Source organism: Martes martes (genome assembly GCF_963455335.1).
Source record: "Martes martes genome assembly, chromosome: 8".
Classification (NCBI taxonomy): domain Eukaryota; kingdom Metazoa; phylum Chordata; class Mammalia; order Carnivora; family Mustelidae; genus Martes; species Martes martes.
In genome coordinates this window covers 28,934,762-28,962,553 of record NC_137895.1, presented here as the reverse complement: position 1 = coordinate 28,962,553, position 27,792 = coordinate 28,934,762, and the positions used below count along the sequence as shown (strand labels likewise).

General features: G+C 37.1%; 1 protein-coding gene across 1 annotated transcript in view; it reads right to left on the bottom strand.

Moving 5' to 3' along the window:
* Positions 1-27,230, bottom strand: part of EPYC (epiphycan) — a gene marked incomplete at its 5' end in the record, with an annotated part of 39,904 nt that extends 12,674 nt beyond the window's left edge. Inside the window, one exon of the mRNA XM_080811863.1 lies at positions 27,066-27,230. Coding sequence (XP_080667989.1) covers positions 27,066-27,230 — 165 coding nt within the window. The remainder of the gene's footprint in view (positions 1-27,065) is intronic.
* Between the last annotated feature and the right edge of the window lie 562 nt (positions 27,231-27,792).

Sequence of the window (27,792 nt, the reverse complement as noted above, 5' to 3'; positions counted from 1 at the left end):
GCTTTTCAAATCTTAGTAATAATTTCCAATGCCCATGGTTTTTTTTGTTTTTTTGGTTTTGGGTTTTTTTGTGGTCATCCTGCTCTTTCAAACGTTCTCACATGTTTATTCATTTTTTAAAAACCTCATTTATTGTTTTCTAAATACATAGCATTGCAAGAATGCATTATTGTTGGGGAAGATTCAAATTAATCCAGAAGTGTGCAGAATAAAATCCCAAAGTCCCCTTCACCCTGAAGCCCTGATTCCATTCCCTTTGAAGATAACAACCATTAAGAAATTAAGGTGTATGTTCCAGTTCTTTCAATCCTTGTTTTCCTAGATTCAAATATTCTTGGCTTGTTTGTTTTACAGTTTACACTTCTCCAATTGTTTTACTGTAAAGTATCATTTCTACCAAAAGAAAAATATATATGGAATTTTGAAAACTATAGATTTGATTATGATGTGCCATTTCTCATATACTTTCAATATTATTTTGAGTAACAGGTCCCATTACCGACAATATTTGGGTTTGTTAAATTGACTTTTTCGAGAGCTTTGACAATAGAGGGAACTTATTAAAATGGAAAAAAATGCTCAAATATTTTTTCAGGGATTGTATCTTAGATAATACTTGGTTTTCTCTTCTTGCATATTTTGGATGATGAATAACCGCTCTTAGCAGCACTGCTTGCATTTAGAATAACTCCTTATTCTCAAATCCCTTCCCATGCCTCAATGTCTGTTCCTCTGTATTACTTAGTAAATGTCTACCTCCCTGACACCTTTGTCACTTTAGGCAGGAAATCTGTTCAAGATAGTTTGTTGGCAACAGGCAACGCCCACTGTTGGGCACATACTTTCTTCATGGACGCCCCAGAAATCCCAGATTCTCCTTTTTCAACCCTGATAGGGCTGCTTGATTGTATCCACCCTTCTTTATTTGCATTTATTAAATAAGCAAAAACAAACAAACACACACAAATTACCTTCTAACTTTAATGTCAAAATGACATGCACAGTATTACTTTTATGTGTAAAATAAGTACATAACTAGGGCAGATATTTTCTGAGTATTTTAGATAGATATTTTAGATAATCACAATATTTTAAAGATACATTTGTTATTTAGTATTTTTTTTAATAAATTTGAATACATTGCTTCACAAATGAAAATCATCCCTTTAAAGGAACGCTAAACTCTCAGTTCACACTTCTGAGTTGTGTCTCTTTCTGTGTTTCTGTAGGGTCTCCCCATTTCTGCCTTTTCTACACTGTATTGAAATGACTCTATCAGTTTTCTGCCTATCCAAGCCCACTAGTTGGTACACTCTAAGTTACATGTTTTATCTTTGTAACTCAAGCCTGTAGCATGATAGGTGATCAACAAGTACTTCTTAAATATAATTTAAAAATTGCTTGTGCAGAATATATCTATTTCACAGCTCTACATTTAATTTTAGAGATTTTACTGATAAGAATCACAAATGTGTTCATGTTCACTTTAAATGTACTTAAAGCATGAAATCAAACAAAAACAACTCATACTGTCTTTGGTGCATTAGGAAGCCATACACAAAGATTTTGTAAAACTTGGCCAGGAATCTCCACTTGAGAAGATTGGGCACACTTCCTTAAACAAGGAGACATACGGTTTCCATCTGCAGGATCAGAATGAAGCAGATTTAGAAGGAATAGACCTGCAGAGACCAAAAGGAGGCTCCAGGAAGAGCGGAAATTGAGACAGATGTTTCATGGAAGGGAGGGAGCCTAAAGGGAGAAACACATTCCAGACACGTTGCCTTGAATCTTTAGCTTTGCAGGAAAAATGTTTGCACATACTTTCTACAGATAATTGTTTTTCCATTCATCTGATGTGAAGCTGTAAGCTCTCACTTGTCATCCAGTATAATGAGGCAAAAACAGCTTTTGTGTTTATCAGAACCTGTTTTGTTCATGCTTCCTTGCTAATAAAATGTGAAGGTTGAACAATTTTGAAGACCAAGGGAAAGGAGCGCTTTTCTCAGCTCAGCAAAATCCCAGAACTATACACTCAAAATGCTGTTCCTGGGAAGCTTTTGCATTGCAGACACATTTATTCTCACTATTGAATAGACATGGTTTAGGCTTCTGTCATTTTTTTTCTTCTTCTTTAACAATTTCCATGCTGCGATGCAAAGTTGTGAGGCAATGCATGCAGAGAAAGGAAGCCGGGGGAGCATGAGCACCTGGCTCTCCATGTGGCTGACTTTTATGCTTACGCTACAGAAACCTAAATTTGGGAATAAACACAAATGGCCAGAAAACATTCCTGCCCCTTTTCCTCAAACTACCACAGGCAACCCTCAAATGCAAATATAATCGAGGCTCCGACATAAATATTCATCCTTCCTGTATTTTCCTCCATTATTTTTCCTCGCTTTACTCTGAACTGTTCCCTACTAAACTGTTTTAACCTCTTAATTATATTTACCTGAATTTTACAAACAGTAAATACAAAGGATCACTCCTGCCTACGGCCTTGGACTTAGCCATCCCTGTGGTTGCATATTCTTCCCGGCGTGGGACCAGCAGGGCACATCTCTGAGTGGACTGGTTTGTAGTAAGTTGTCAATTTCTACCCCCTTTTCCCTGGGCTTTAAAGCTATAGATAGTTTATGTCATGGTGGACAGTATTTAGACATACTTTCCTTGCTCATGAAAGAGTATGTCTGTACCAGAGATGACAGTTGCTTAGCCAATAGACAGTGACCTGGGTAGAGGGAAGTGTCAGCAGATGTCAGGTTGGACTGCAACAGTGCCAGGAAGGGACCCCAGGGCTGCATCAGCCTCTGCATCCACACAGCCTTGACTCCATGTAAGTAATCAGGCACCCGAATACAATCACAGGGAAAAGGGAGTTGACATGACCCTCAGGTGTCTTAGATGAAGTCTCTGCTCCCTGGAGACGTCAGGACTCTAAGTAGAAAAATGGTTCAGTTACCTTCCTTGTAGCAGATGATGTGTTCCGAGACTTACCAGCAATATTTGTATCGTTAAGAATGCTGCAAAAGATTTGAGACTTTCGTTCTCCAATCATCACAGGAGTTATCCACAGAAAAGCCTTTCTACAAAAGTACTCAGCACCATTTTAAGTGGTAACATTTGGTTATAAATAATTTTAATCAAATCCATTTGTCTCTTAGCAAAAAGCACATCTAAATGACCCGTAGGACTATATTGCTCCCACTGGGTCTACTTAATATGTTTGTCTTAATTTCAGAGTAAAAATATGAAAAAAAAAAATAGTGCGTTTGGAAACAACAATCATACTTCTTCCTGATTTGCCTTCCCTTGCCAGGGACCCTATCAGTCCTGAGTTCTTGTTGAACATGTTCCTTGTACCTGTTTAGGATGGTCACAAGCCATTTGCTGTGGCTAAGAATGTGTTCCGACTAATAAAACATACTGTGTGGTTTTCTTCCTAATATTTTGATACTTTCTGATCTCAGCACTTAATCGGCAGCTGAATTTCCAATGAGGAACTTTATGAAAATGTCACATATGCATGATAGAAAGAATGTTACAAAAGAGTTCAGGATACTCAGATTTGATTACTACCTTCGTGAATGAATGCAAAGATCACTGAATGAAAGAGTGAAATTGTAAATGATGTAAATGATGGAAGGTTTGCCAGTCTTTATAATTATCTAATCAACCAGAATGAACGTGCCAAGCATTACACTTAAATTATGATCATTATGTTCACTTTACCTGTCAGTATTATTTTCAAACATCTATCAATACTTTTTTTTTTTTTTTTCCTCTCTGTGTCCACCACCATTACCATAATGTAAGTCACTATTCTGTCTTGCTGGGAATACAACAATAGTTGACTTACAGGAAGTTGTTGCCTCCTCCGTTATATATTCACTCTGTAATGAGAATAAGCTCTTAAAAAGACAAAGCTGATCATGCCAAACTCTGCTTAAAATCCTTAAATGGGGGCACCTGGGTGGCTCAGTGGGTTAAAGCCTCTGCCTTCAGCTCAGGTCATGATCCCAGGGTCCTGGGATCGAGCCCCGCATCGCATCGGGCTCTCTGCTCAGCAGGGAGCCTGCTTCCTCCTCTCTCTCTGCCTGCCTCTCTACCTACTTGTGATCTCTGTCTGTCAAATAAATAAATAAAATCTTTAAAAAAAAAATCCTTAAATGGATGTTTACTCTTAATAGTCACAAGAACAGTCCCATGCAGAAGCACAGAAACATGCTGGTTAAGAGGAAGGATATGAGGAGGTGAGCTTGACTCTAGCTTACCTCTGAGACTTTGGGTGAGTTACTTTATCTTATGAGCCTCAGTTTCTCTATCTGTAAAATTCTGGTATGCATAGTAGATAGTACAGCTGTGTTAGGATGAAAATGTTAATATATATAGTAAGTACCATGGAAATTTACTATTATTTGCTCTTTTTATTTTTGCTATTTTTTATTTTATGTGCTATTATTACAAAATAAATTCAAAACTCTTTGACTTACAAGGTCTTGCATGGCTTGACCTGACTAGTGTCCCCTGTCCTCCATTTCATGTCAGTTTGCTCTTCTGCTGTACTGACCATCTTTAATTTGTTATGTTCCTTGTTCTATAAGACATTTCCGTGTATGAGTTGTTCTGCTTAGAATTCATCCCATTCCTCATCTTTTTTCCCCCAATATTATTTTATTTTTTAACAGCTTTATTGACAATACAGCAAATCCATGAAGAAAAAGAAAGTAAAACATGTATACACTGAGATCCTTGTTAACTCCTTGATAGTCACTTAAGGATGAAGATATAATTGTTCCTATTAGCATGCAAAAAATAATGTAGATTTTAGTGTAAATACTAATAGGGTCTGGGATAGAGTCACAGTGAGGTCTCCATCCCAAGAAATTGAAGTGACTTTAGCTTGTTCTCATGATATAAAACTGACCTTAAAAATGCACACACACACACACACACACACACAAAACCATTCCTCCCAAGCTTTTGGGAGTAGCTTCCTGACTCTTGACTTACTCATGATAATAGTACAGCTAAAGAGGGGAGGAGTCAAGATGGCGGAGAAGTAGCAGGCTGAGACGACATCGGGTAGCAGGAGATCAGCTAGATAGCTTATCTAACCATTGTGAACACCTACAAACCCAACAGGAAATCGAAGAGAAGAAGAGCAACAATCCCAGAAACAGAAAATCGATCACTTTCTGAAAGGTAGGACCTGCGGAGAAGTGAATCCAAAGCGACGGGAAGATAGACCCCGGGGGGAGGGGCCGGCACCCGGCAAGCGGCGGAGCGACGGAGCACAAAATCGGGACTTTTAAAAGTCGGCTCCACTGGGAGACATCGCTCCAGAGGCTAAACCGGGGGGAAACCCAGGCGGGGTCAGCATAACCCCAGGGCCCGCGGGGTCACAGAAGGACTGGGGGTGTCTGAGTGCCACAGAGCTCGCAGGTATTAGAGCGGGGAAGCTGGCTAAAGCGACAAAGCCGAGGAGTGAGCTCTAAGCCCAGGGTTACCTTGTGCCGGTCGCAGGCTGGGTGGGCTCGGAGCGTGGCCGGAGGCCACGGAGAGGAAAGCGACCCAGCGCTTTTCTCCAGCTCCAGCAATTGACTGCTTTCCTCAAGGCGCGACCGCAGGCCAGGGAGGCGGGGCGGTAGGCGCTTTGCTCTGAGAGCGCACTGAGGAGCGGAACCCCAAGCTCTCGGCTCCTCCGGGCCGGAGACTGGGAGGCCGCCATCTTCATTCCCGTCCTCCGGAACTCTACGGAAAGCGCTCAGGGAACAAAAGCTCCCGAAAGCAAACCGGAGCGGATTATTTAGCCCGGCCCCTGGCAAGGGCGGTGCAATTCCGCCTGCGGCAAAGACACTTGAGAATCACTACAACAGGCCCCTCCCCCAGAAGATCAACAAGAAACCCATCCAAAACTAACTTCCCTCACCAAGAACAGCGGAATTCCACAGCAGGAGAAAGCAAATCTTATCTGGACAAAATGACAAGGCGGAAAAACTCACCTCAAAAAAAAGAAGAGGCCGTACCGAAGGCTGGAGACCTAATCAATACGGACATAGGTAACATGACAGATCTAGAGTTCAGAATGACAATTCTCAAGGTTCTAGCTGGGCTCGAAAAAGGCATAGAAGATATTAGAGAAACCCTCTCCGGAGAGATAAAAGCCCTTTCTGGAGAAATAAAAGAACTAAAATCTAACCAAGTTGAAATCAAAAAAGCTATTCATGAGGTGCAATCAAAAATGGAAGCTCTCACTGCCAGGATAAATGAGGCAGAAGAAAGAATTAGTGACATAGAAGACCAAATGACAGAGAATAAAGAAGCTGAGCAAAAGAGAGACAAACAACTACTGGAACACGAGGAGAGGATTCGAGAGATAAGTGACACCATAAGACGACACAACATTAGAATAATTGGGATTCCAGAAGAAGAAGAAAGAGAGAGGGGAGCAGAAGGTATATTGGAGACAATTATTGGAGAGAATTTCCCTAATATGGCAAAGGGAACAAACATCAAAATCCAGGAGATGCTAAGAACGCCCCTCAAAATCAATAAAAATAGGTCCACACCTCGTCACCTGATAGTAAAATTTACAAGTCTTAGCGACAAAGAGAAAATCCTGAAAGCAGCCCGGGAAAAGAAGTCTGTAACATACAAGGGTAAAAACATTAGATTGGCAGCGGACCTATCCACAGAGACCTGGCAGGCCAGAAAGAACTGGCATGACATATTCAGAGCACTAAACGAGAAAAACATGCAGCCAAGAATACTATATCCGGCTAGGCTATCATTGAAAATAGAAGGAGAGATAAAGAGCTTCCAGGACAAACAAAAGCTGAAAGAATTTGCAAACACCAAACCAGCTCTACAGGAAATATTGAAAGGGGTCCTCTAAGCAAAGAGAGACCCTAAAAGTAGTAGATCAGAAAGAAACAGAAACAATATACAGTAACAATCACCTTACAGGCAATACAATGGCACTAAATTCATATCTCTCAATAGTTACCCTGAATGTTAATGGGCTAAATGCCCCAATCAAAAGACACAGGGTATCAGAATGGATAAAAAAACAAAACCCATCAATATGCTGCCTCCAAGAAACTCATTTTAGACCCGAAGACACCTCCAGATTTAAAGTGAGGGGGTGGAAAACAATGTACCATGCTAATGGACATCAGAAGAAAGCTGGGGTGGCAATCCTTATATCAGATCAATTAGATTTTAAGCCAAAGACTATAATAAGAGATGAGGAAGGACACTATATCATACTCAAAGGGTCTGTCCAACAAGAAGATCTAACAATCTTAAATATCTATGCCCCTAACATGGGAGCAGCCAACTATATAAACCAATTAATAACAAAATCAAAGAAATACATCGACAGTAATACAATAATAGCAGGGGACTTTAACACTCCCCTCACTGAACTGGACAGATCATCTAAGCAAAAGATCAACAAGGAAATAAAGGCCTTAAATGACACACTGGACCAGACGGACATCACAGATATATTCAGAACATTCCATCCCAAAGCAACAGAATATACATTCTTCTCTAGTGCACATGGAACATTCTCCAGAATAGACCACATCCTGGGTCATAAATCAGGTCTCAATCGGTACCAAAAGATCGAGATCATTCCCTGCATATTTTCAGACCACAATGCTCTGAAGCTCGAACTCAATCACAAGAGGAAATTTGGAAAGAACGCAAATACATGGAGACTAAACAGCATCCTTCTAAAAAATGAATGGGTCAACCAGGAAATTAAAGAAGAATTGAAAAAATTCATGGAAACAAATGATAATGAAAACACAACAGTTCAAAATCTGTGGGACACAACAAAGGCAGTCCTGAGAGGAAAATATATAGCAGTGCAAGCCTTTCTCAAGAAACAAGAAAGGTCTCAAATACACAACCTAACCCTACACCTAAAGGAGCTGGAGAGAGAACAACAAAGAAAGCCTAAACCCAGCAGGAGAAGAGAAATCATAAAGATCAGAGCAGAAATCAATGAAATAGAAACTAAAAAAACAATAGAACAAATCAACAAAACTAGGAGCTGGTTCTTTGAAAGAATTAATAAGATTGATAAGCCCCTGACCAGACTTATCAAAAAGAAAAGAGAAAGGATGCAAATAAATAAAATCATGAATGAAAGAGGAGAGATCACAACCAACACCAAAGAAATACAAACAATTATAAGAACATACTACGAGCAACTCTATGGCAACAAATTTGACAACCTGGAAGAAATGGATACATTTCTAGAGATGTATAAACTACCACAACTGAACCAGGAAGAAATAGATAACCTGAACAGACCCATAACCAGTAAGGAGATTGAAACAGTCATCAAAAATCTCCAAACAAACAAAAGTCCAGGACCAGACGGCTTCCCAGGGGAATTCTACCAAACATTTAAAGAAGAATTAATTCCTATTCTCCTGAAACTGTTCCAAAAAATAGAAATGGAAGGAAAACTTCCAAACTCATTCTATGAGGCCAGCATCACCTTGATCCCAAAACCAGACAAGGATCCCACCAAAAAAGAGAATTACAGACCAATATCCTTGATGAACACAGATGCGAAAATTCTCACCAAAATACTGGCCAATAGGATCCAACAGTACATTAAAAGGATTATTCACCATGACCAAGTGGGATTTATTCCAGGGCTGCAAGGTTGGTTCAACATCCGCAAATCCATCAATGTGATACAATACATTAATAAAAGAAAGAGTAAGAACCATATGATACTCTCAATAGATGCTGAAAAAGCGTTTGACAAAGTGCAGCATCCCTTCCTGATTAAAACTCTTCAAAGTGTAGGGATAGAAGGCACATACCTCAATATTATCAAAGCCATCTATGAAAAACCCACCGCAAATATCATTCTCAATGGAGAAAAACTGAAAGCTTTTCCGCTAAGGTCAGGAACACGGCAGGGATGTCCGTTATCACCACTGCTGTTCAATATAGTACTAGAAGTCCTAGCCTCAGCAATCAGACAACAAAAAGAAATTAAAGGCATCCAAATCGGCAAAGAAGAAGTCAAACTATCACTCTTTGCAGATGATATGATACTATATGTGGAAAACCCAAAAGGCTCCACTCCAAAACTGCTAGAACTTATACAGGAATTCAGTAAAGTGTCAGGATATAAAGTCAATGCACAGAAATCAGTCGCATTTCTTTACACTAACAACAAGACAGAAGAAAGAGAAATTGAGGAGTCAGTCCCATTTACAATCGTACCCAAAACCATAAGATACCTAGGAATAAATCTAACCAAAGAGGCAAAGAATCTATACTCAGAAAACTATAAAGTACTCATGAAAGAAATTGAGGAAGACACAAAGAAATGGAAAAATATTCCATGCTCATGGATTGGAAGAACAAATATTGTGAAAATGTCTATTCTACCTAAAGCAATCTACACATTTAATGCAATCCCTATCAAAATCCCATCCATTTTTTTTAAAGAAATAGAACAAATAATCCTAAAATTTATATGGAACCAGAAAAGACCTCGAATAGCCAAAGGAATATTGAAAAAGAAAGCCAAAGTCGGTGGCATCACAATTCCAGACTTCAAGCTCTATTACAAAGCTGTCATCATCAAGACAGTATGGTACTGGCACAAAAACAGACATATAGATCAATGGAACAGAATAGAGAGCCCAGAAATAGACCCTCAACTGTATGGTCAACTAATCTTCGACAAAGCAGGAAAGAATATCCAATGGAAAAAAGACAGCCTCTTCAACAAATGGTGCTGGGAAAATTGGACAGCCACATGCAGAAAAATGAAATTGGACTATTTCCTTACACCACACACGAAAATAGACTCAAAGTGGATGAAGGACCTCAATGTGCGAAAGGAATCTATCAAAATCCTTGAGGACAATGCAGGTAGCAACCTCTTTGACCTCCACCGCAGCAACTTCTTCCTAGGAACATCGCCAAAGGCAACAGAAGCAAGGGCAAAAATGAACTATTGGGATTTCATCAAGATCAAAAGCTTTTGCACAGCAAAGGAAACAGTGAACAAAACCAAAAGACAACTGACAGAATGGGAGAAGATATTTGCAAACGACATATCAGATAAAGGGCTCGTATCCAGAATCTATAAAGAGCTTATCAAACTCAATACCCAAAGAACAAATAATCCAGTCAAGAAATGGGCAGAGGACATGAACAGACATTTCTGCAAGGAAGACATCCAGATGGCCAACAGACACATGAAAAAATGCTCCACATCACTCGGCATCAGGGAAATACAAATCAAAACCACAATGAGATACCACCTCACACCAGTCAGAATGGCTAAAATTAACAAGTCAAGAAATGACAGATGCTGGCGAGGATGCGGAGAGATGGGAACCCTCCTACACTGTTGGTGGGAATGCAAACTGGTGCAACCACTCTGGAAAACAGTGTGGAGGTTCCTCAAAAAACTGAAAATAGAGCTACCCTACGACCCAGCAATTGCACTACTGGGTATATATCCTAAAGATACAAACGTGGTGCTCCGAAGGGGCACGTGCACCCGAATGTTTATAGCAGCAATGTCCACAATAGCCAAACTGTGGAAAGCGCCTAGATGTCCATCAACAGATGAATGGATAAAGAAGATGTGGTATATATACACAATGGAATACTATGCAGCCATCAAAAGACATGAAATCTTGCCATTTGTGACGACGTGGATGGAACTAGAGGGTATCATGCTTAGCGAAATAAGTCAATCGGAGAAATATAACTATCATATGATCTCATTGATATGAGGAAGGGGAGATGCAAGGTGGGGGGGGTTTGGGGGGAGGTAGGAAAAGAAAAAATGAAAAGACGGGATTGGGAGGGAGACAAACCATAAAAGACTCAATCTCAAGAAACAGACTGAGGGTTGCTGGGGGGAGGGGGGAGGGGAGAGGGTGGTGGGGAAATGGACATTGGGGAGGGTATGGGCTATGATGAGTGCTGTGAAATGTGTAAACCAGACGATTCACAGACCTGTACCCCTGGGGATAAAAATACATTATATGTTTATTAAAATAAAAAAATTATAAAAAAAAAAATAAAAAAAAAATAGTACAGCTAAAGAAAGAAAAAAGTAAAATGAAGAGGGTGGCAGCCTAAAAAAAAAAAAAAAAAAAAAAAGGAAAAGAAAAAATAAGTTCAGGAAAGAATGGTTTATTTTTATGATCAGCATTGTTTGGAGATAAAAATATGAAATTTATTGAATATATATAAAAGTCACTAAAGAGATCATCTCTGGTATCAGAAGAAGTTTTACTGGATCTCCTCAGGGTCTAGGTGAAAATAACTAGCATGGATTGAATATTCACTGTGTGAGCATCTGTTATGTTCTTTCCAGTGATTCACATGTAGTAATCAGAATCACTCTTTGTAGAAGGTGCCATGATTGTACACATTTAATAGATTTATAAACTGAGACCAGGGATGGGAGGATCAAGTAAATTGTCAGAGGTTACATGATTTCTAAATAGTAAGTCCAGGATTTGGATCTAATTAGTGCTGCCACAAGACTGCTTAATTTACTTAATTGTGATTCTGTACCCAGTCAAATCAATTTCTGCTGAATAATCTAGCTTCTTAGGTACCTGCACTCTGAAAAAGAGGGGTTCCAGATCATGGAAGTGAGCCTTATCATCACGGGGAAATGCCTTCACATTATAAATTCGTAAATGGACTTTCTTGTACAGATTTTAAGCCTCATATAATTTTTGCTCAGCATCATTTGTCAGCCTACAATCTGATTTGATCATCACTGATTATGTTAGTCAGTTGCTGATCCTGAAAACTGAAGACCATACCAAGGCCATGTTGCCCTGTGGGAGCACTTGACAGTCATCCAGTCTTCTCCTGATATTGACAAGTACGAAAAATATCATATAACATCGATGTAGGTGGATTATAACATTCGAGTAGCATTTATTATAATTCTCACTTTTGTGAGAAATAAATATTATGTCAGAATGAAACTTTAGTCTGGTTAAACATGATGGCTAAGACAACTCCCATGTATTCACCACAGTATCATTTTCCTCCTGGGCATTCAGCTCAAGTACATTTTCCACTTTCTTTGACTCTGGCTTAGGTCATGTGGCCAGTTTTAGCCAACGGAATCGGAAAGGAAGTAACGCAGCACATCTGGTCCAAATTAGTAAGGAGCAAGGATACTTTCTCAGCCTGTCAACAGAAGATACCAGGGTGACCTTGAAGTCCCAAGGTGAAGATGGTGAAGTTCTAGCATGAAAGAAGTTTGAATCCCTGAATAACTACCTGGAGGACTGTAACCTGTTGTTGACCTGTATTGGACAGTCACGTCAGCAATATATGAATTTTTATTGTGTAAAGCCATGGGGATTTTGGAATTGTTACAGCTGCTAATGTAACTTGCCCTAATATACATCTTTTCAATTTTTGTTTTCTTATCCATTTCTTAGTCACACTGATGGAACAATTTTTAATATTTTAATACTAGGTTGATTTACCTAGCATATATCATCGACACTAGAAAAAATAAATAAATGCCTATTTTTTTGTCACTCTGTTCTCTGATTTCTTTTTTTTACAAACAACTCTTCTTTGATCTCGATTATTTGGTGGAGTACTTACTGAAAGGTTATACCCCCACATTTGAGTGAATTTACCCTTATTTCAATTTACTTATTTTTAAAGCTCAGCATTTTATTAACTAGATTAAATCAGAGTTAATAAATATGTATAAAAAGCAAATGTCAAATATCAGAATTAGTTAATGGATTTCTATCTACTTCAAAAATCATAAAATCATAATATTTGATATTGACTTGCTAGGCTGTATTTATGAAAACATGTGAATTCTTTTATGTTTTTAAAAATTTATCCTAATAGATGGTGATTCATCATAAATTTATAAATCTAATTGGTAATGCTTCTCTGTATTTAATGCAATGAAATGAAATAGTACAATAAAATGAAAAAATTGCAATAAAATGCAAAAGAAAAGAGCTGATGATTTGAAGATTTCATTTAATCCTACCTTCTCTAGTCTGTGTCTCTTCTGGGACCACAGTATTCTGTTGTTCACATGTTTATTTTCTCATTTCCTTTCCTTTTTGTCAGAAAGTGGCAATATTCTGGTTTTAGTTGCTAGGAAAAACTCTACTTCAGTCAGTTTTATCCCAGTTTATTGAGGTCTCCATTCACCATCATCCTGTTAGGCTCCAGAAACTTAATAGATTTTCAATATCTTAGTTCTCACAAAATGTATCATCTAGTTCTAATTGAATGTCTCCAAATAATATTGGTAGAGAACTTTGGCAAAGGCTTTAGGAACTTTATCTAATAGCAAAGCCAGTTCACATTCCTTTTCCCCTTACTGCCCTTGTTCCCCAAGTAAGGATGCCAGAAAGATAATTTAGTGTAGGCTGAAATCAGTAATCTCATGAGGATAGGGGTAGGGGGAGAGTCAATCACAGTAATTGAAACAAGAAGTTGGACTGAAAACCAAGAGATTTGGAACCTTATAACCTCTATTTTTTTTTTTTTTAATGACAGAGTGCTTTAGTATTTTTTTTTTTGTTTCAATCTTTCCTGTTCTAACACAAAATAAACTGTTCCTTCTAATACATACCTTATTGATCCATGAAGCATAATAAGCCATGTCTTTTAGTATCTAAAACTTCTATGCATAAAATTGCTATCACTTACAGTGATAATGAGGAAGAGGAGGATGTATATATTATCAGATGGTAATAATGACATTTAAAATAGGGAAACGTACATTTTTAGAGGATGTCCCAGGGAGGACCAGCTAAAGTCAAATGCCTGTGAAAAAGTTAATTAGCATGTTAATTTGTTTCTACTGTACAATTTCAGTGGTAAAGCCTTACAAAACTTCACAAATTTAGAAACCTGACTTGATCTTTTAGGGACAGAATTACCCAAAAACTGTACTAAACCTGAATGCTTCTACTGTCACCAATATTTTAGCTGTAGCCTCTGTAGTCTCACTTGGGAAGCTAATTATGATCAAAAGAGTATTGATAACCGAAGACCCAGAACAAAGGACTCAGGTAAGTCAGCTCTTTAATAGCATGAGGCAAAGGAAGAGCTGTTTCTAAAGGGATCAGAATCTTTAAATTTGTTGATGACCATAAGTTTTTGCTATTACTAAGGCTGAATCATCTTGCCAATAGCAGGCTGCTGAATGGTAGTTAATTGGCCTTGAAACATAGATTTTATGATCTACCTTTTTTTCTCTCAATACCAAAATGTACCAATTCCCTTCAACTGCCTTTATGTCTTTTATATGTTAGAGATTCAATATAGTTTTAGTGGAGGATTTTTATCTTAATTGTGCTGGATTTGATTTCTTTCATATTTATGTCTTTAATCAGAGTTTTGATATCATAACTCCAAAGAGAACACACTCATGAGAAAATTTGATCCAGCCTCGATATTTTTATATATATTTTCTTTGTCCTTCTCATATATGTTAAGAAATGGAGTCATAATACTATTTTCAACCATACCCTATACTTCGGTAAAGCCCACATTGAATGTGAGCAGAGAGACTGGCGTGATGTCACGGTGATTATCATTTAGCGCTCATCTAGCCGCATCTCATATTGGCTTCATTGACATCAAAAGCCAGTGATTGTATAACCTGATGGGTGACATTACCAAGCAATAACCCTTGCACTATTTCCATGCCTGTGTGTGTGTGGACGTTAACAAACACAGGGTAAGTCTGTCTATTCCTGGCAGAATCAAGACAAGATTAACCAGAACTTGTCCTGGGAGTATTAAAATGGTGAATTTGTGGGACTGGGGAAGATCCAGTGAAAGGCTTATTAAAGGAGAGTTAGGCAGGAAAATAACAGGTCAATTTCAATCTTGAGTTCGATATTATTAGTGTGATGGGAGAACATGTCCAGGGTAGGATTACCCAACTCAGAACTACGAAGAGTTCCAAAAATTTTTTGAACAATGTTACTTCTGGAAGATTTATAATTTACTAGCCTTTAATTTTTTTAAAATATTTTGTTTATTTATTTATCTTAGAGAGTGGGGAGGGGCAGAGAGAGAGGGAGAGTGAGAATCCCAAGCAGATTCTGTGCTGAGTGCAGAGGTTCAGTCCCAGGACCCTGAGATCATGACCTGAGCTGAAATTAAGATTTGGATGCTAAACAGACTGAGACACCCAGGTGCACTTAATTTACTAATTTTTTAAAAGATTTATTTATTTATCTGAGAGAGAGTGAGTGTGAGTGGGGAAAGGGGCAGAGAGGGAGAATCTCAAGCAGACTCCCTGCTGAGGGAGGAGACAGCTCAGGCTTGATCTCATCAACGATGAGGTTGTGACTGAGCAGAAATCACGAGTCAGTCACTTAACCAACTGAGCCACCCAGATGTCCCTATTTTTTTTTTTTAAATCTATTCCTATGTTAGATACCACAAGACAAAATCTACAGGACTGTGTTAGAAAAACAAAAGTCTGCACCAGAAAGAAATGAGAAGGCATACATCTAGCACACAGTTCTAGGGTACTAAGTGTGTTGACTAAATTAAATGCAGATTAAAATAATTCAGAAAAAAAAAAAAAAAACAGCAACTGACACTAAAAGAAGAGCTGAGGGAAGTCAAACACCTGATCTGGGCCCATCCTGAGAGATTCTGCTCTCAATAGTTTGAGGTGTGGCCAAGGCATTAGGATTTCTAAAAACTCTAGAGGTGATTCAAATATGCGGGCAAAGCTGAGAACCACCACACTAGAGAGGAAATGTACTCCTGAGTAGGATGTAGAAGACAGAAATGCTAATTAAGCCCTGGAACTTTGAAAGGTTAGTAAAGTCTTGATGAGAATGTGGTAGGATTGTTTTTCACCAGGCTCCCAGGAGCCAAAGGCTTCACAAACATTCATGACACCTTCGGTTTAAGAATCTGCTGAAGTTGATGCTCTTGCTGGAAAAAAGAAAAAATGGGGAAGAAGGGAAAGCTCCCTGGGAGGTAGATTTCTTGAATTCCAGAGCAGGAAACCAAGGAGAAGCCACTGGCATAGCTTTCAGGCTGAAGAACCCCATGGGCTGAAAATTCTTGCTTACAAGATCATCTGTCACCTCAGAGAATACACAGGGAGCATCAGGTGCCAGAAACCCGGGGTTTCCAGGAAAACAGGCATTCAAAGGCTTTGAGGTGAGTATGCAAAAAGAGGAGGAAACTTCTGATTGACCTCGTGATCAGGCTGGCCGCCATCATATGTTTTAAAAACATTCTGGAGAACAGGACTATCCCATATGCTACTCTAAGAGTCCTTATATTAGGGATGTTTCCTAGTTCAGTGCTGCTCAAACCACAGGTCCGTCAGAATGACTAGGAGGAGTTAAATCCCTGATCACTGGCCCTCTAGAGTTTCTGATTCTATTAGGTCTGGGTGGGACCTGATAATTTGCATTTCTGACCAGCTCCCAGGTGATGCTGATATTGTCGGTTCAGGAACTACATTTTGAGAACAGCTACTCTAAGAAACAGTACAACAGTGCCATAATTTAACTTATAACGGAAGATTTCTCCACATGTTTGAGCTCAAAATCTGCAAACTAGGGACAATAGGCATAAACTGACCAACATCTGGATGAGGTTAAACCAAGATTTTTTTTTTCCATCTCCTAATTTTTTTTAGGTACCACGAAGTCTCTTCTTGAGTGCCCGCACTCTGTACTGGTTTTGGGAAATATACTTTTCCTCAGAATAATTTATTTTGGAGACTCAGGATTAATTTGTTCTTTAAATTAGGGTCAGTTTTGTGAAAATACCGTGTGTGTACTTAATGCTCCAGTCCTTTTAATATTAAGGTTATGGGACACTTGGTAATGAACTAATAACAAATATTGTGCCTCTGAAGGGAACTACACGTGTGTCTGGAAGAATCCACTCATGTCGTCGTAACTGAAAGAGCCCAGCTTTACCCAGGCAAGATGAAGAAAAAGCAAGAAGAATTAGGAAAAGGAGGTTTGGGACTGTCCATTCTTTGGGTTTTTAAATCAAAGTCAAGCAATTCTGATTTTGTACTATAATCTCTTTGGATTTAAACAAGTTCAGATTTTAACATGCAGGAAAGGTTAATCTGTAGTCTTTTATTTTTCCTCAAAAACCTCATAGAAGTAGAGGAAGTATATACATATTTGTGTTCTCTTTATGTTTCTGGAATTTTTTTTAAGTATATTTATTTAGCATTTATTTTCCTTTCAGAGTTCTAAGCTCTATTATTAATGTGGCTTGATAATAATTTGAGGTAGAACACAGAGCTGAGGGTAAAATGTCAATCTCAGGTATAGGAAGGCCTTGGAGATAAATGTATTGACGTCCTCAGATCCATTTAGAGCTTCTAAGAGCAAAATCTATTTTCTGTCAGAGGACGCCTAAGAGTGCTGGTTGGCATGGGGGTACCTCTCATAAAGGTGGGAGCATGATTGTCCTAAAACTGGGATGTTTTCTGTTGAAGGGAAGTGCTATATTGAACTTCATAGTTAAGCTTAATGGGTTAAAAGCCGCCATCTTAGGGGGGGTGCGTTCTCTGTGGATCCCTTTACTCACTCTTCCTGAGGAAGAAAGACTGGGCTAATTGGCGGGTGGGAGAAGATACTAGGCTTGAGTGGTTCAACCTCTTTTTTTTGGGGGGGGAAATTTCCTGCCCATCAAGAAATATGATTTTATCCCTCCATGCACTAAGATTTACTGGATCAGACACTCATCTGAGAACTGTGGTTAACCTCCGTTGCCTCAGACTGATGGCATATTTACTTCTGGAATTTTATATTAGGAATTTTATAATCGCTTCATACCTAAATTGTAAATTTCAACCTAGCCTTTATCAGTAGTAAAAGAGGTATTTTGAACTCTATTTGTCTGAGTCTCATTTCTGTTACTCAACTGGGTCTGAAGTTAGGCAATGCATTAGGAGGAGTTTTTATGGGGTCTCTTGAAATCTAACACCTACTGCCCAGAAAAAATTCAGTATTATAAGTAGCTATATGTGTTATAAGACAAAATAATATGCATTTTTATATACACACCTGCCTCCTGGTTTCATATTATATTCACAACTCTTGTTTTCTTTATTTGCTTCACCTTCTTTATTTATGTTTTTATGCCATAATGTAAAATAATACATAATTAACAATATATAATACAGGATGCGATATTGTGAAGAACATAACACAATATACACCATATTATATAGTTTTAGAAATTATTTTGTGAGGTGATACTGATGTGTACAGATTATATTTTATCTATATCTACATTTATGTTTACTGTATATATATATATATACATATATATTGCTGTAAACATTGTAACTTTTGTTCATGTAAGCAGCCTTAAATACTACTGGTGTGGTAGATAAACACACAAGTAAAGTAACATGTCTCAGATTTGCTGTCAGGTCTGAAACTGAGGACAGATTTAGAGATATAATTTCTCAGCATATATATTTTGTGACAGAATTCATAGAAGCCTTATGTCACACTAGGTAACTACAGATCTGTGTGTATGTATATGTGTGTGTGTGTGTGTGTGTGTGTGTGTATACACACACATTATGCTTTGTAGTGGGTGGTTTCATAGTTTAAATGCCCCGGCAAAGTCAGGGTGGGAAACAGGTCATCACCGATATATGCACTTGGATTGGATGCTCACTGTGTCAGTCACTTCCTAACCAGGAACCCCAGGCCTTCAGCAGATAATATTTAAATTATAGGTCTGTGTCTCCTTAAAAAAAAAAAAAAATGGAAATCCAGAATGTTATTTGGATTTTCACTGTAACACAGACTAAGGTGTTTGTTAAACAGAATGGAATTTTAAATTTCTCTTTTTCCAAAATTGTCCCACACGGTTGATAATAAATCTTGAAGCTATTCCTTGTTGTTACTATCATGTCAACATTTGGCTTCTGAAGGCGTTAAAAGGCTCTGAGAAATATTCAGCCTGGTTACTAAAGATGTATTCTTAAGGGTTTCATAGACTGGGATGTGGGTATCTTAAGTGCAATGGAATTTTGCTCTAAACGTGAGCCTAGTGCTCCAATTGATTTAAGCGATCCATATAATTGTCTCAAAGAATGTGACCATGAAGACTGGCAATGAAAGCTGTTTCTTATTTTCTATTTTATCTTGAAAATGGGTGAGGAAGAAATGTGTTTGGCAAAGATTGTTCAATCCCCACATTTCTCACAAAGTAGCTTTCAGTTCGGAAGGATTGTGTTACCTCTCACTCCCTCAAATACTTAGACAGCTAGGACAGACTGCTTAGATATTGTGTTAATTATCATCACTTGAAAATTCTTGCCTTTCTGATTTCTAACAATCAAATTACTTAATTTCAGAGGAAAGAAAGTTCAATATTGGGCACAGCTAAAAGTGAAGGTTAAAGAGAAAGAAACTAATGGAATATTTTAATGCCAAAGTCTCTCTGCTTTGGCATTAAAACAATCTGGTTTAAATTTTACTCTGAAACTTACTAGCTGAATAACCTTTGGCAAAATTCTGACCCTTAGTTGATCTTAATAATAATAATTATTATTATTATTATCATTAATATTAATATATTATTAATATAATATAATTATTAATATATTATCTGTTATAATTAATGTATTATTTATTATAATTAATATATAATAATTATATATTTTAATTATATAATTATTTTATATATAATAATTATATGATTATATTACATATATAATATATAATAATTATATAATATATAATTAATATTTATATATATTAATCATAATATAATTAATATAATATAATTAATTATTGATATAATATAATTAATATAATATAATATTAATATTATATTTTATATTAATATTTATATCGATATTTATATTAATATTTTATTTATATTTGTATTGATTGATTTATATTAATATTTATATTAATTATTAATATTAATATAATATGATTATTATAATATAATTATTGATTATTAACATAATATTGATATAATAATAATAATATCTTAATAATAATAATAGGATAATTTATCATTTCAAGGGGAAGTTATGAGAATTAACTTATGTTTGTGTTCTCATAAATAAGGTATAATACAAACAAGTCACTGAGAAAGACCATCAATGTTCTTTTGTTTCCTGATGAGCCTATATGAGTGTACGTTTGTTGCTACATTTTTCAGAAATTTCCAATAGTTTTAAAATAACATTCAAACAGTTTAACACTGTTTCTAAAAGAAGCATATGGTAAGTCAATGAGACAACCATATTAGAAGCTCATAGTAAAATTCTTCCCTCCCTTCCTCCAGAGTGTCTTTGGTGAAGAGGGAGAGTGAAAAGGAAGATTAGCTTTTATTTGTTGCCAAGTTCTGAAAAGCACATTTAACTTGGGTCGAGTTTAAGTTACTTCTTCCAATAAAAAGTGTTTGATAGGCAAACCGTAAGTTTGAAACTTTAAAATGTATAAACTGATCAAAGCGAGACATCACTTCAAATATAAGGATAAAAGTGCCCCGTGCTTTCATCACCAGAAGAAATAAATAGTAGAAATATTACTAATCTGATTACTTTTTGTTCAGAAAATACAGAGATGATTTTTTAAATTAGCTACATGTCAGCATGACCAAAGTGCTATGACAATTTATCATACTTAGATAACCTAATTAAAAATACTTTTTGTATATCATTATGTACAGTGGACATTCATTCTGTAAGTGGCCCAAAATTAATTTGATTCTCCTTAAGCACTTTCTAGTGTTACGGGACATCAACATTTATTCTAAAACTATTTACACGGCACCATATTACCATGATGGAAACTGAAAAGAAACCATTGTTCAACTGTTACTGGATGAACTCCCTTCATTGAGTTTTTGTCCATTTCTACAACCTCACTAAATTTAATTTTCATTCCTTTGATGAATCTTACCCGTTCTTCATCTCTGAAAGCTATTTTTGAAGCTTAATGAATTTGTTTCAATAGAGGTTTTCCTCATAAAGATGATTTAAAACAACTTAGCTACTTGTTCTCTTAATGAAAGAGCAAAAAAAAAAAAATGGGCTAATTTTAAGATCAATGGAGAGTAAGAGCAAGGAAACCATCTCTTATTCAAAAAACTTCCTATTGGTCAATTCTTACAGATATCCCTTTATTATTTGTTATTGTTATTTATTCATGAAAGTATGGGGCAATTCTAAAAGCATTGTGGTAATGATTCAATCTATACGAGGGCAGTAGGATGATTACAAAGGAAAAGCGAGGAAAGTAATATAAAATAGAGGAGTGGTGCCTGGGTGGCTCAGTCAGGTAAGCAACCAACTCTTGGTTTCGGCCCAGGTCATGATCTCATGGGTCCTGAGAATGAAGCCTGCCTCAGGCTCCTGGCTCAGTGGGGAGTCTGCTTGAAGATTCTCTCTCTCCACACCTTCCCCCACTCATTCTTTCTCTCTCTCTCAAATAAATAAATCTAAATAAATAAATAAATAAAATTAGGGAAGAGTAAGGCAAAAAGTTGTCCAGATTTCTGAGCAAAATGGCAAGCACAATTAGTTGTAAGATGTAGAGCCCCCAGAATAAGCAACTTCTTTAAAATTTGCAATCCACTCGGACACTGAGGCCTGAGAGAAATTTCTTCTCCACATCCTCCTGAAGACCATCATGGTAAATGCCCTTTGTACTGTCCCACATTAAATAGAATTAAGTCTCCACAGGGCTCTGTATTATAACATTCCTGGTGTCTATTGAAGATTAAGTAAAAGTAATTATATAAAGCCAAAGTAAGGTAGTATAAGACAGGATCAGTCTGGGGGCACCTGGGTAGCTCAGTGGATTAAGCCCCTGCTTTCAGCTCAGGTCATGATCTCAGGGTCCTGGGTTTGAGCCCCACATCGGGCTCTCTGCTCAGCAGGGAGCCTGCTTCTCTCTCTCTCTCTCTCTCTCTCTCTCGTGAGCTCTGTCTGTCAAATAAATAAATAAATATCTTAAAAAAAAAAAAAAAAGACAGGATCGTCTGATTAGATGGAGCCAAGGAGAACTTACTGCAGGAATGGTAGTTCCTATCCTCCATAAATATTAATATAGCTACTGAGTACTTTTCTGGGCAAAAGAAACAACTCATGGGCAGGGCCAGTGTTTATCTTAGACCTAAGAGAAATGAAAAAATCAGTAACCGCAAAACTCTATAATGAAAATGGAAGCACCAAATTTGAACTGTGTTCAGATGAAATCTATAAGGCAAATAGTTAAATGTTTCCCTGAATTCCAAGAGCCCCCAAATATTTTTATATCCACATCTATATAGAGATTAGATAGAGTAGATAGATAGATAGCTGGCCAGCCCATAACATAGATTAACATGTTGGAGGATGCGTATCTACAATTATTCTTTGAAATAGTTAGATGTAAGCCATTCTTTCTTACAGTAATTACATAAGTAAACTGTCTATACAGGGGACTTCTAGTTTACATTTTTCACCCATAGAACAATGCTTTCTCTCTCTTTTAGCAATGTGGGAGCACAAGCATTCAGTTCAACTAAAACAAATATCAGGTTAAAAGGACAATTTGGAAAATGGTAGAAAACAGAGGGAGGATAATGTAAATTTTTATTAACCTGCTAGGAATTATTTTTTGATATGAGAAGATAATGCAATTATATGTCATTAATAATTATAATCTTAGACAAGTTACTTACCTGCTCTTTTTCTCAATATTCTCACCTGTACAATGAAAATAACAATAGCACTTCCAATTTTTGTTAACAAAAATGAGATAATGCACGTGATAGGCCTAGAATAGTACTCAGCATGATATAAGTGCTCAACCAAGCTTAACTAATATTCATCAGAAATCAAAAAGTTCGTATTTTGGTCTTAAGGCTTATATCCAGTTCTTACTAATACCATTAGAGCAAAATAAAAGCTAAGTAAAAAACTGCAAAAATGTTATGTTGTACTAGCAAATGTATCCATTATCTGCTGGGTAGCATAAAGCACCATGATGGATTTGCCGGGCCTACGATCTGCCCCTAACGTAGAAACCAGCCGATCCTGGGTATTCTAAATGATCAGAAATCACCTAAGTCAGCAGTCTGGAGTACTGTTACTGCATAAGATCTTCAAAATCAGAAATTCTTCCATGATGCTTTCCTATCACCAGGGAGGGTATGAATATTCTATCACCAGTAGAAATCAACAAAGCTCTATTGAGATACTGACTCCATGGGAGGGTGACTGGGCTCACTGCTAGCTAAATCACTGGATTAATAAATGCAAACCTTGCAGCAGTATAAGTCAAATCTGGTTTTCAGAAAAAAAAAATACATTATTGCATATTGTATTAGTTTTCTTTTTTTTTTTTTAAAGATTTTATTTATTTATTTGACAGACAGAGATCACAAGTAGGCAGAAAGGCAGGCAGAGAGAGAGGAAGGGAATCAGGCTCCCTGCTGAGCAGAGAGCCTGATGCGGGGCTCCATCCCAGGACCCTGGGATCATGACCTGAGCCGAAGGCAGAGGCTTAACCCACTGAGCCACCCAGGCGCCCTAGTTTTCTATAGCGGCACAACAAATTGTCATACATTTAGCAGCTTAACACTAGACTCATTTTTAATTGACAGTGTCTGTGGGTCCAGGGATGGCCTGACTGAGTTCTCAGCTCAGAGTCTCACAAGGCCAAAATCAAGGTTAATGGCCAGGGCTGTGATCTCATATGGAGCTTTGAGTTCCCGGTATCTACAGTGCTGTGGTTTCCATATACTCACTGGCTGTCAGCTTCTCTCAAAATTTAGAGACTTCCTGCATTCCTAGCTATGTGGATCCATCCATTTTTATTTTTATTTTTATTTTTATTTTTTAATTTATTTTCATTTTTATTTATTTTTTAAATTTCTTTTCAGTTTCCCAGAATTCATTGTTTATGCACCACATCCAGTGCTCCATGCAATACGTGCCCTCCATAATATCCACCACCAGGCTCACCCAACCTTCCACCACCCTCCCCTCCAAAACCCTCAAAGCCAGCAACAGTAGTTTCCCTTGCCTTGAATTTCTCTCATGCTTCATAATTTGTCTCCGACCTCAGGACACTGTTTTAAAGGGAGCACAAGGTAGGTCAAGACAACCAAGATAATTTCCCTTTTTAAATTTCAGTTGTGCCATATAAAATAATCTAATTATAGAAGTGATATCCCAATATATCGGTGATGTTAAGAATTATAGAGGCCGTGGACAGACCAGTGGATGGGTCATTTTGGGGAGATCTTAGAATTCTACTTACCTCATAGTCATATACACACACACACACACACACACACACACACACACACACATAGAGCTTAAGGATTAATCATTCAAATTCTAGAGGGTCTACTATATTGGCTTATGATGCCAAGTCTTAGATTTGGAAGAAAGAAACTGGCATATATTTCAGAAGCAATGTTCAGTTATTCTATAAATTTGCAATTTTAAAATACAAGGTCAGCTTTTCTATAGATGATAAATAAATTCTAGGCTAAGATAGGCAGAACCATACTCTTGGCATTAAGGACAAAAACTAAAGAACCTGATCCCACCACTCTCCATGTGCTTTGTTTATCATGAATTTTTTCATCAACTGACCCCTATATGGTTGTGTTACCAGCGTTCATACAAAGAATATCACATAGGATCAAGAACATGTAGAAAAATCGCTCTTGATTTATAAAGATGAGACAAATAAGGTTATTGGGAGTTGCCAGAATCTGAATGTCCAAGACTAAATTGAAGAAACTCTTATCATGAGTAACTGTATTCTAGAATCCTCTCACCTGACTAGATCTATTGGCTTTATTTCACATCTTTCTATAAAGTATTGCATATTCTTTTTTTGTAAAGCAGTTTACCTGAATGATTTGTTAAGATCTGAGCTGACGTTCTGAATTTTGTTCTTCATCTCATTTTATGTATTATCTTGTTTTTGTTTGTTTCTGTTTTTTTTTTTTTTTATTGTTTCATAGGTGGTGGGTGAGTGGGTTGGCTGATTGACTTTTGGTACTGGATCAACTGGGTAAAGTTAAAAAATATGCATAGTTTGCTTTCACATGTATTATGTTTTCATTATAGAACAGGTATATGTGTAAGTATACATGTATATCATGTGTCTATAAACTGGTTTTCTGATGATGACTCCTCACAACAGATGATTAAATCAGAGATGACTTACCTATTTCAATCAGCAACAAGAGATTATTTAGTAGCTCTCTGGAGCCCTCAGTTGTTAAGGATGCTGACTTTGCCTAGGCCAGTATGAAAATTAAGGATGTTTGAATGAGGTAAGGGGATACAATGCCACATATTTGGTAACTTACAAAAAGGGTTGCTCTTTCAGAATAAGCAAATACCGAGGAAGGGTTGTATACTAAATCATCTTTATGTAGATTAAATTTTTTAGCTTACATTTCTTGATGTCAGAAGGAACTTCAGAATCTCATGAGAATATGCAGTAAAAAGGGGTTCTGACAGCAAGGAATGGCTTTAAAGAAGTCTGCAGATAAAGCTCCTCTCCTTCAAGATATTGTGTAGGGCAGCCTTGAGCTGTCCCTGGAGTCTTCTCTCCAGGCCTGCTAAAAACAGAGGATTTACTTTTGGTTCTCACCAAAGCTCTTGATCCTGTAAAATATCTTTTGGAGGCATGACAAGTAAATTTAAACTACAATATTTAGTTCGGTAGATAATGGCACATACATATGCAGTCTTTCTTTTTTTTTTAATATTTATGGCAGATGAGTTAAACACTGAAAAATCTTCTCCTTATACTCTCCACTGATGATTAGATTGGAGATGCAGAGACCACGTACTGCAAGACTGGTGTTAATGACCATAAACTCCACAGAAAATGCTTTTAACATAACCGAAGACACATAGCAAACTGAATCAAACAGTGAATACGGACTTGGAAAATAAAGTCACAACTTTGCAGAAGAAAAATGGTCTTCTGATAACCTAAAACTTTACTAAAATGAGGGAAAGAGAAAAAGGGAGAAAGAGAAGGAGGAGGGATGGGAAGTGGGGGGAAATTGAAGCCAAAAGAGAGGGAGATGGAAAGGAAAAGGGAGTTGTGGAGAAGATGTGAAAACGATTGTATTGTGCAAATTTGATTCTTGAATTTCATCAGGCAACATAAACAATAATGAGAGCATTTATCCTCTTAAGAAAGATATAGCTCAGTACCATTTAAATACATGCTTTTGTCTAAATATTTTATTTTCCTAGTTATCAAAAGTAATTATTCTCAGAAGATTTACACTTGAGTGACTGGCCAAAATATGTTATGATCCTGTATAGGTGATGTAATTTCCCTTTTGGTTGATTTCTTCTTAATTAGTTTTTGTCAATGTTGTACATTAATTACATTCCAACATTTCAAGGTCTGTTTGTTTTCTGATTCAGAAAAATTAGTCTGTATCCTTTAGTTATGTAAAAAGTCTAACATTTAATTAGAAACATGTCATATCAGATTTATGTAAAGGGCTGTAACCTTGCCAATGCCTACATTACTGCTGAGAGATAATCAGTCATTTTGGAAAGCACAGCCACTCTTGGAATACAGTGGAGTTCCAAATCACTGTCCGTTCTTTGCATTCTTTTAATTTTCTTCCAACTTTTTTTAACTTCACATCTTTTTCTTTTGCCCCAAACTTTCCCAGCGTCCTCATCATGGCATGTGTATTATTTTCACTCTTCCTTACTGACTCCCTTTTCCTTCTATTTTCTCTTGGTCTAACATTATAGAAACTCTTTTTCATCGTCGTTGCTTTAATTTTGTGAGAAGATATAAAGGAAATGAAGTGAACTGTGAGAAAGCAAAAGTGTGTCCCCATGTTAACCTCCAGCAGACTGAACGCATTTCAAAGGAAAGGTTCAAATGAAATTATTAAGATAGAACATATCTATTGATACATAACCAAGAATCTCTTTGAAAGGAACGCATCTCAGTAATTCCCCATACTCATGTTTCTAGACGTCTCGAGTGAGAGGAATCCGTTACCTCAGCTTGACCAATAGGTATGTTTTCATAGTTGTATAAATTATCCAGGTCCTCCAAGGCAGTGTCATATGTTTCTGAGTCATAGTTGATGGGTTCCAGAGTTGGAGCAGTCCCAGCAGCATCGAAGAGGACAAGTCCCAGAATGAGTCTTGCCAACATTTTCATTTTTCAAGCTTTCCTAATCAAAAAAGGCCAAAAGATATAAATATTTAATGGATGATAACTTATGAATACTTTTCACTAAATAGGAATGATAAATCAAAGTCAATTCCGTGGGACTCAAGCCGGTAGCTCTCCTGACACGGATCATTTGTAAACATAACACAGGAAATTGTATGGATTCTGAAGACTATGGATAGTGATGTTCAAATTAATCACAAACCCATCCACGTTTTTACAGTAGATAGTGTAATTACAGTGAAATTGAGTTTACTTCATAGAGAAACACGGAGAAAATGGGATGTGGAAATATTGCCGTGCACTTATTCAGAAAAGCTTTTGCATCAGAGTTTTACCTTTTACTAAGCATTAAGTTTCTTTCATCAACTCTGGGAGTAGGAGGAGGAGGAGGAGGAGGATAAGGCAGAGGAGGACTATAACTGTTACTCCATTTTACAGAAGAGGAAACCAAAACAGGGTTAGCTAGTGACCTAACTAGGACTCATAACTGTTTCTTGCACATTCAAGCTTATGGATTTTTCCAGACAAAATAATGAAAGAGTTCCCC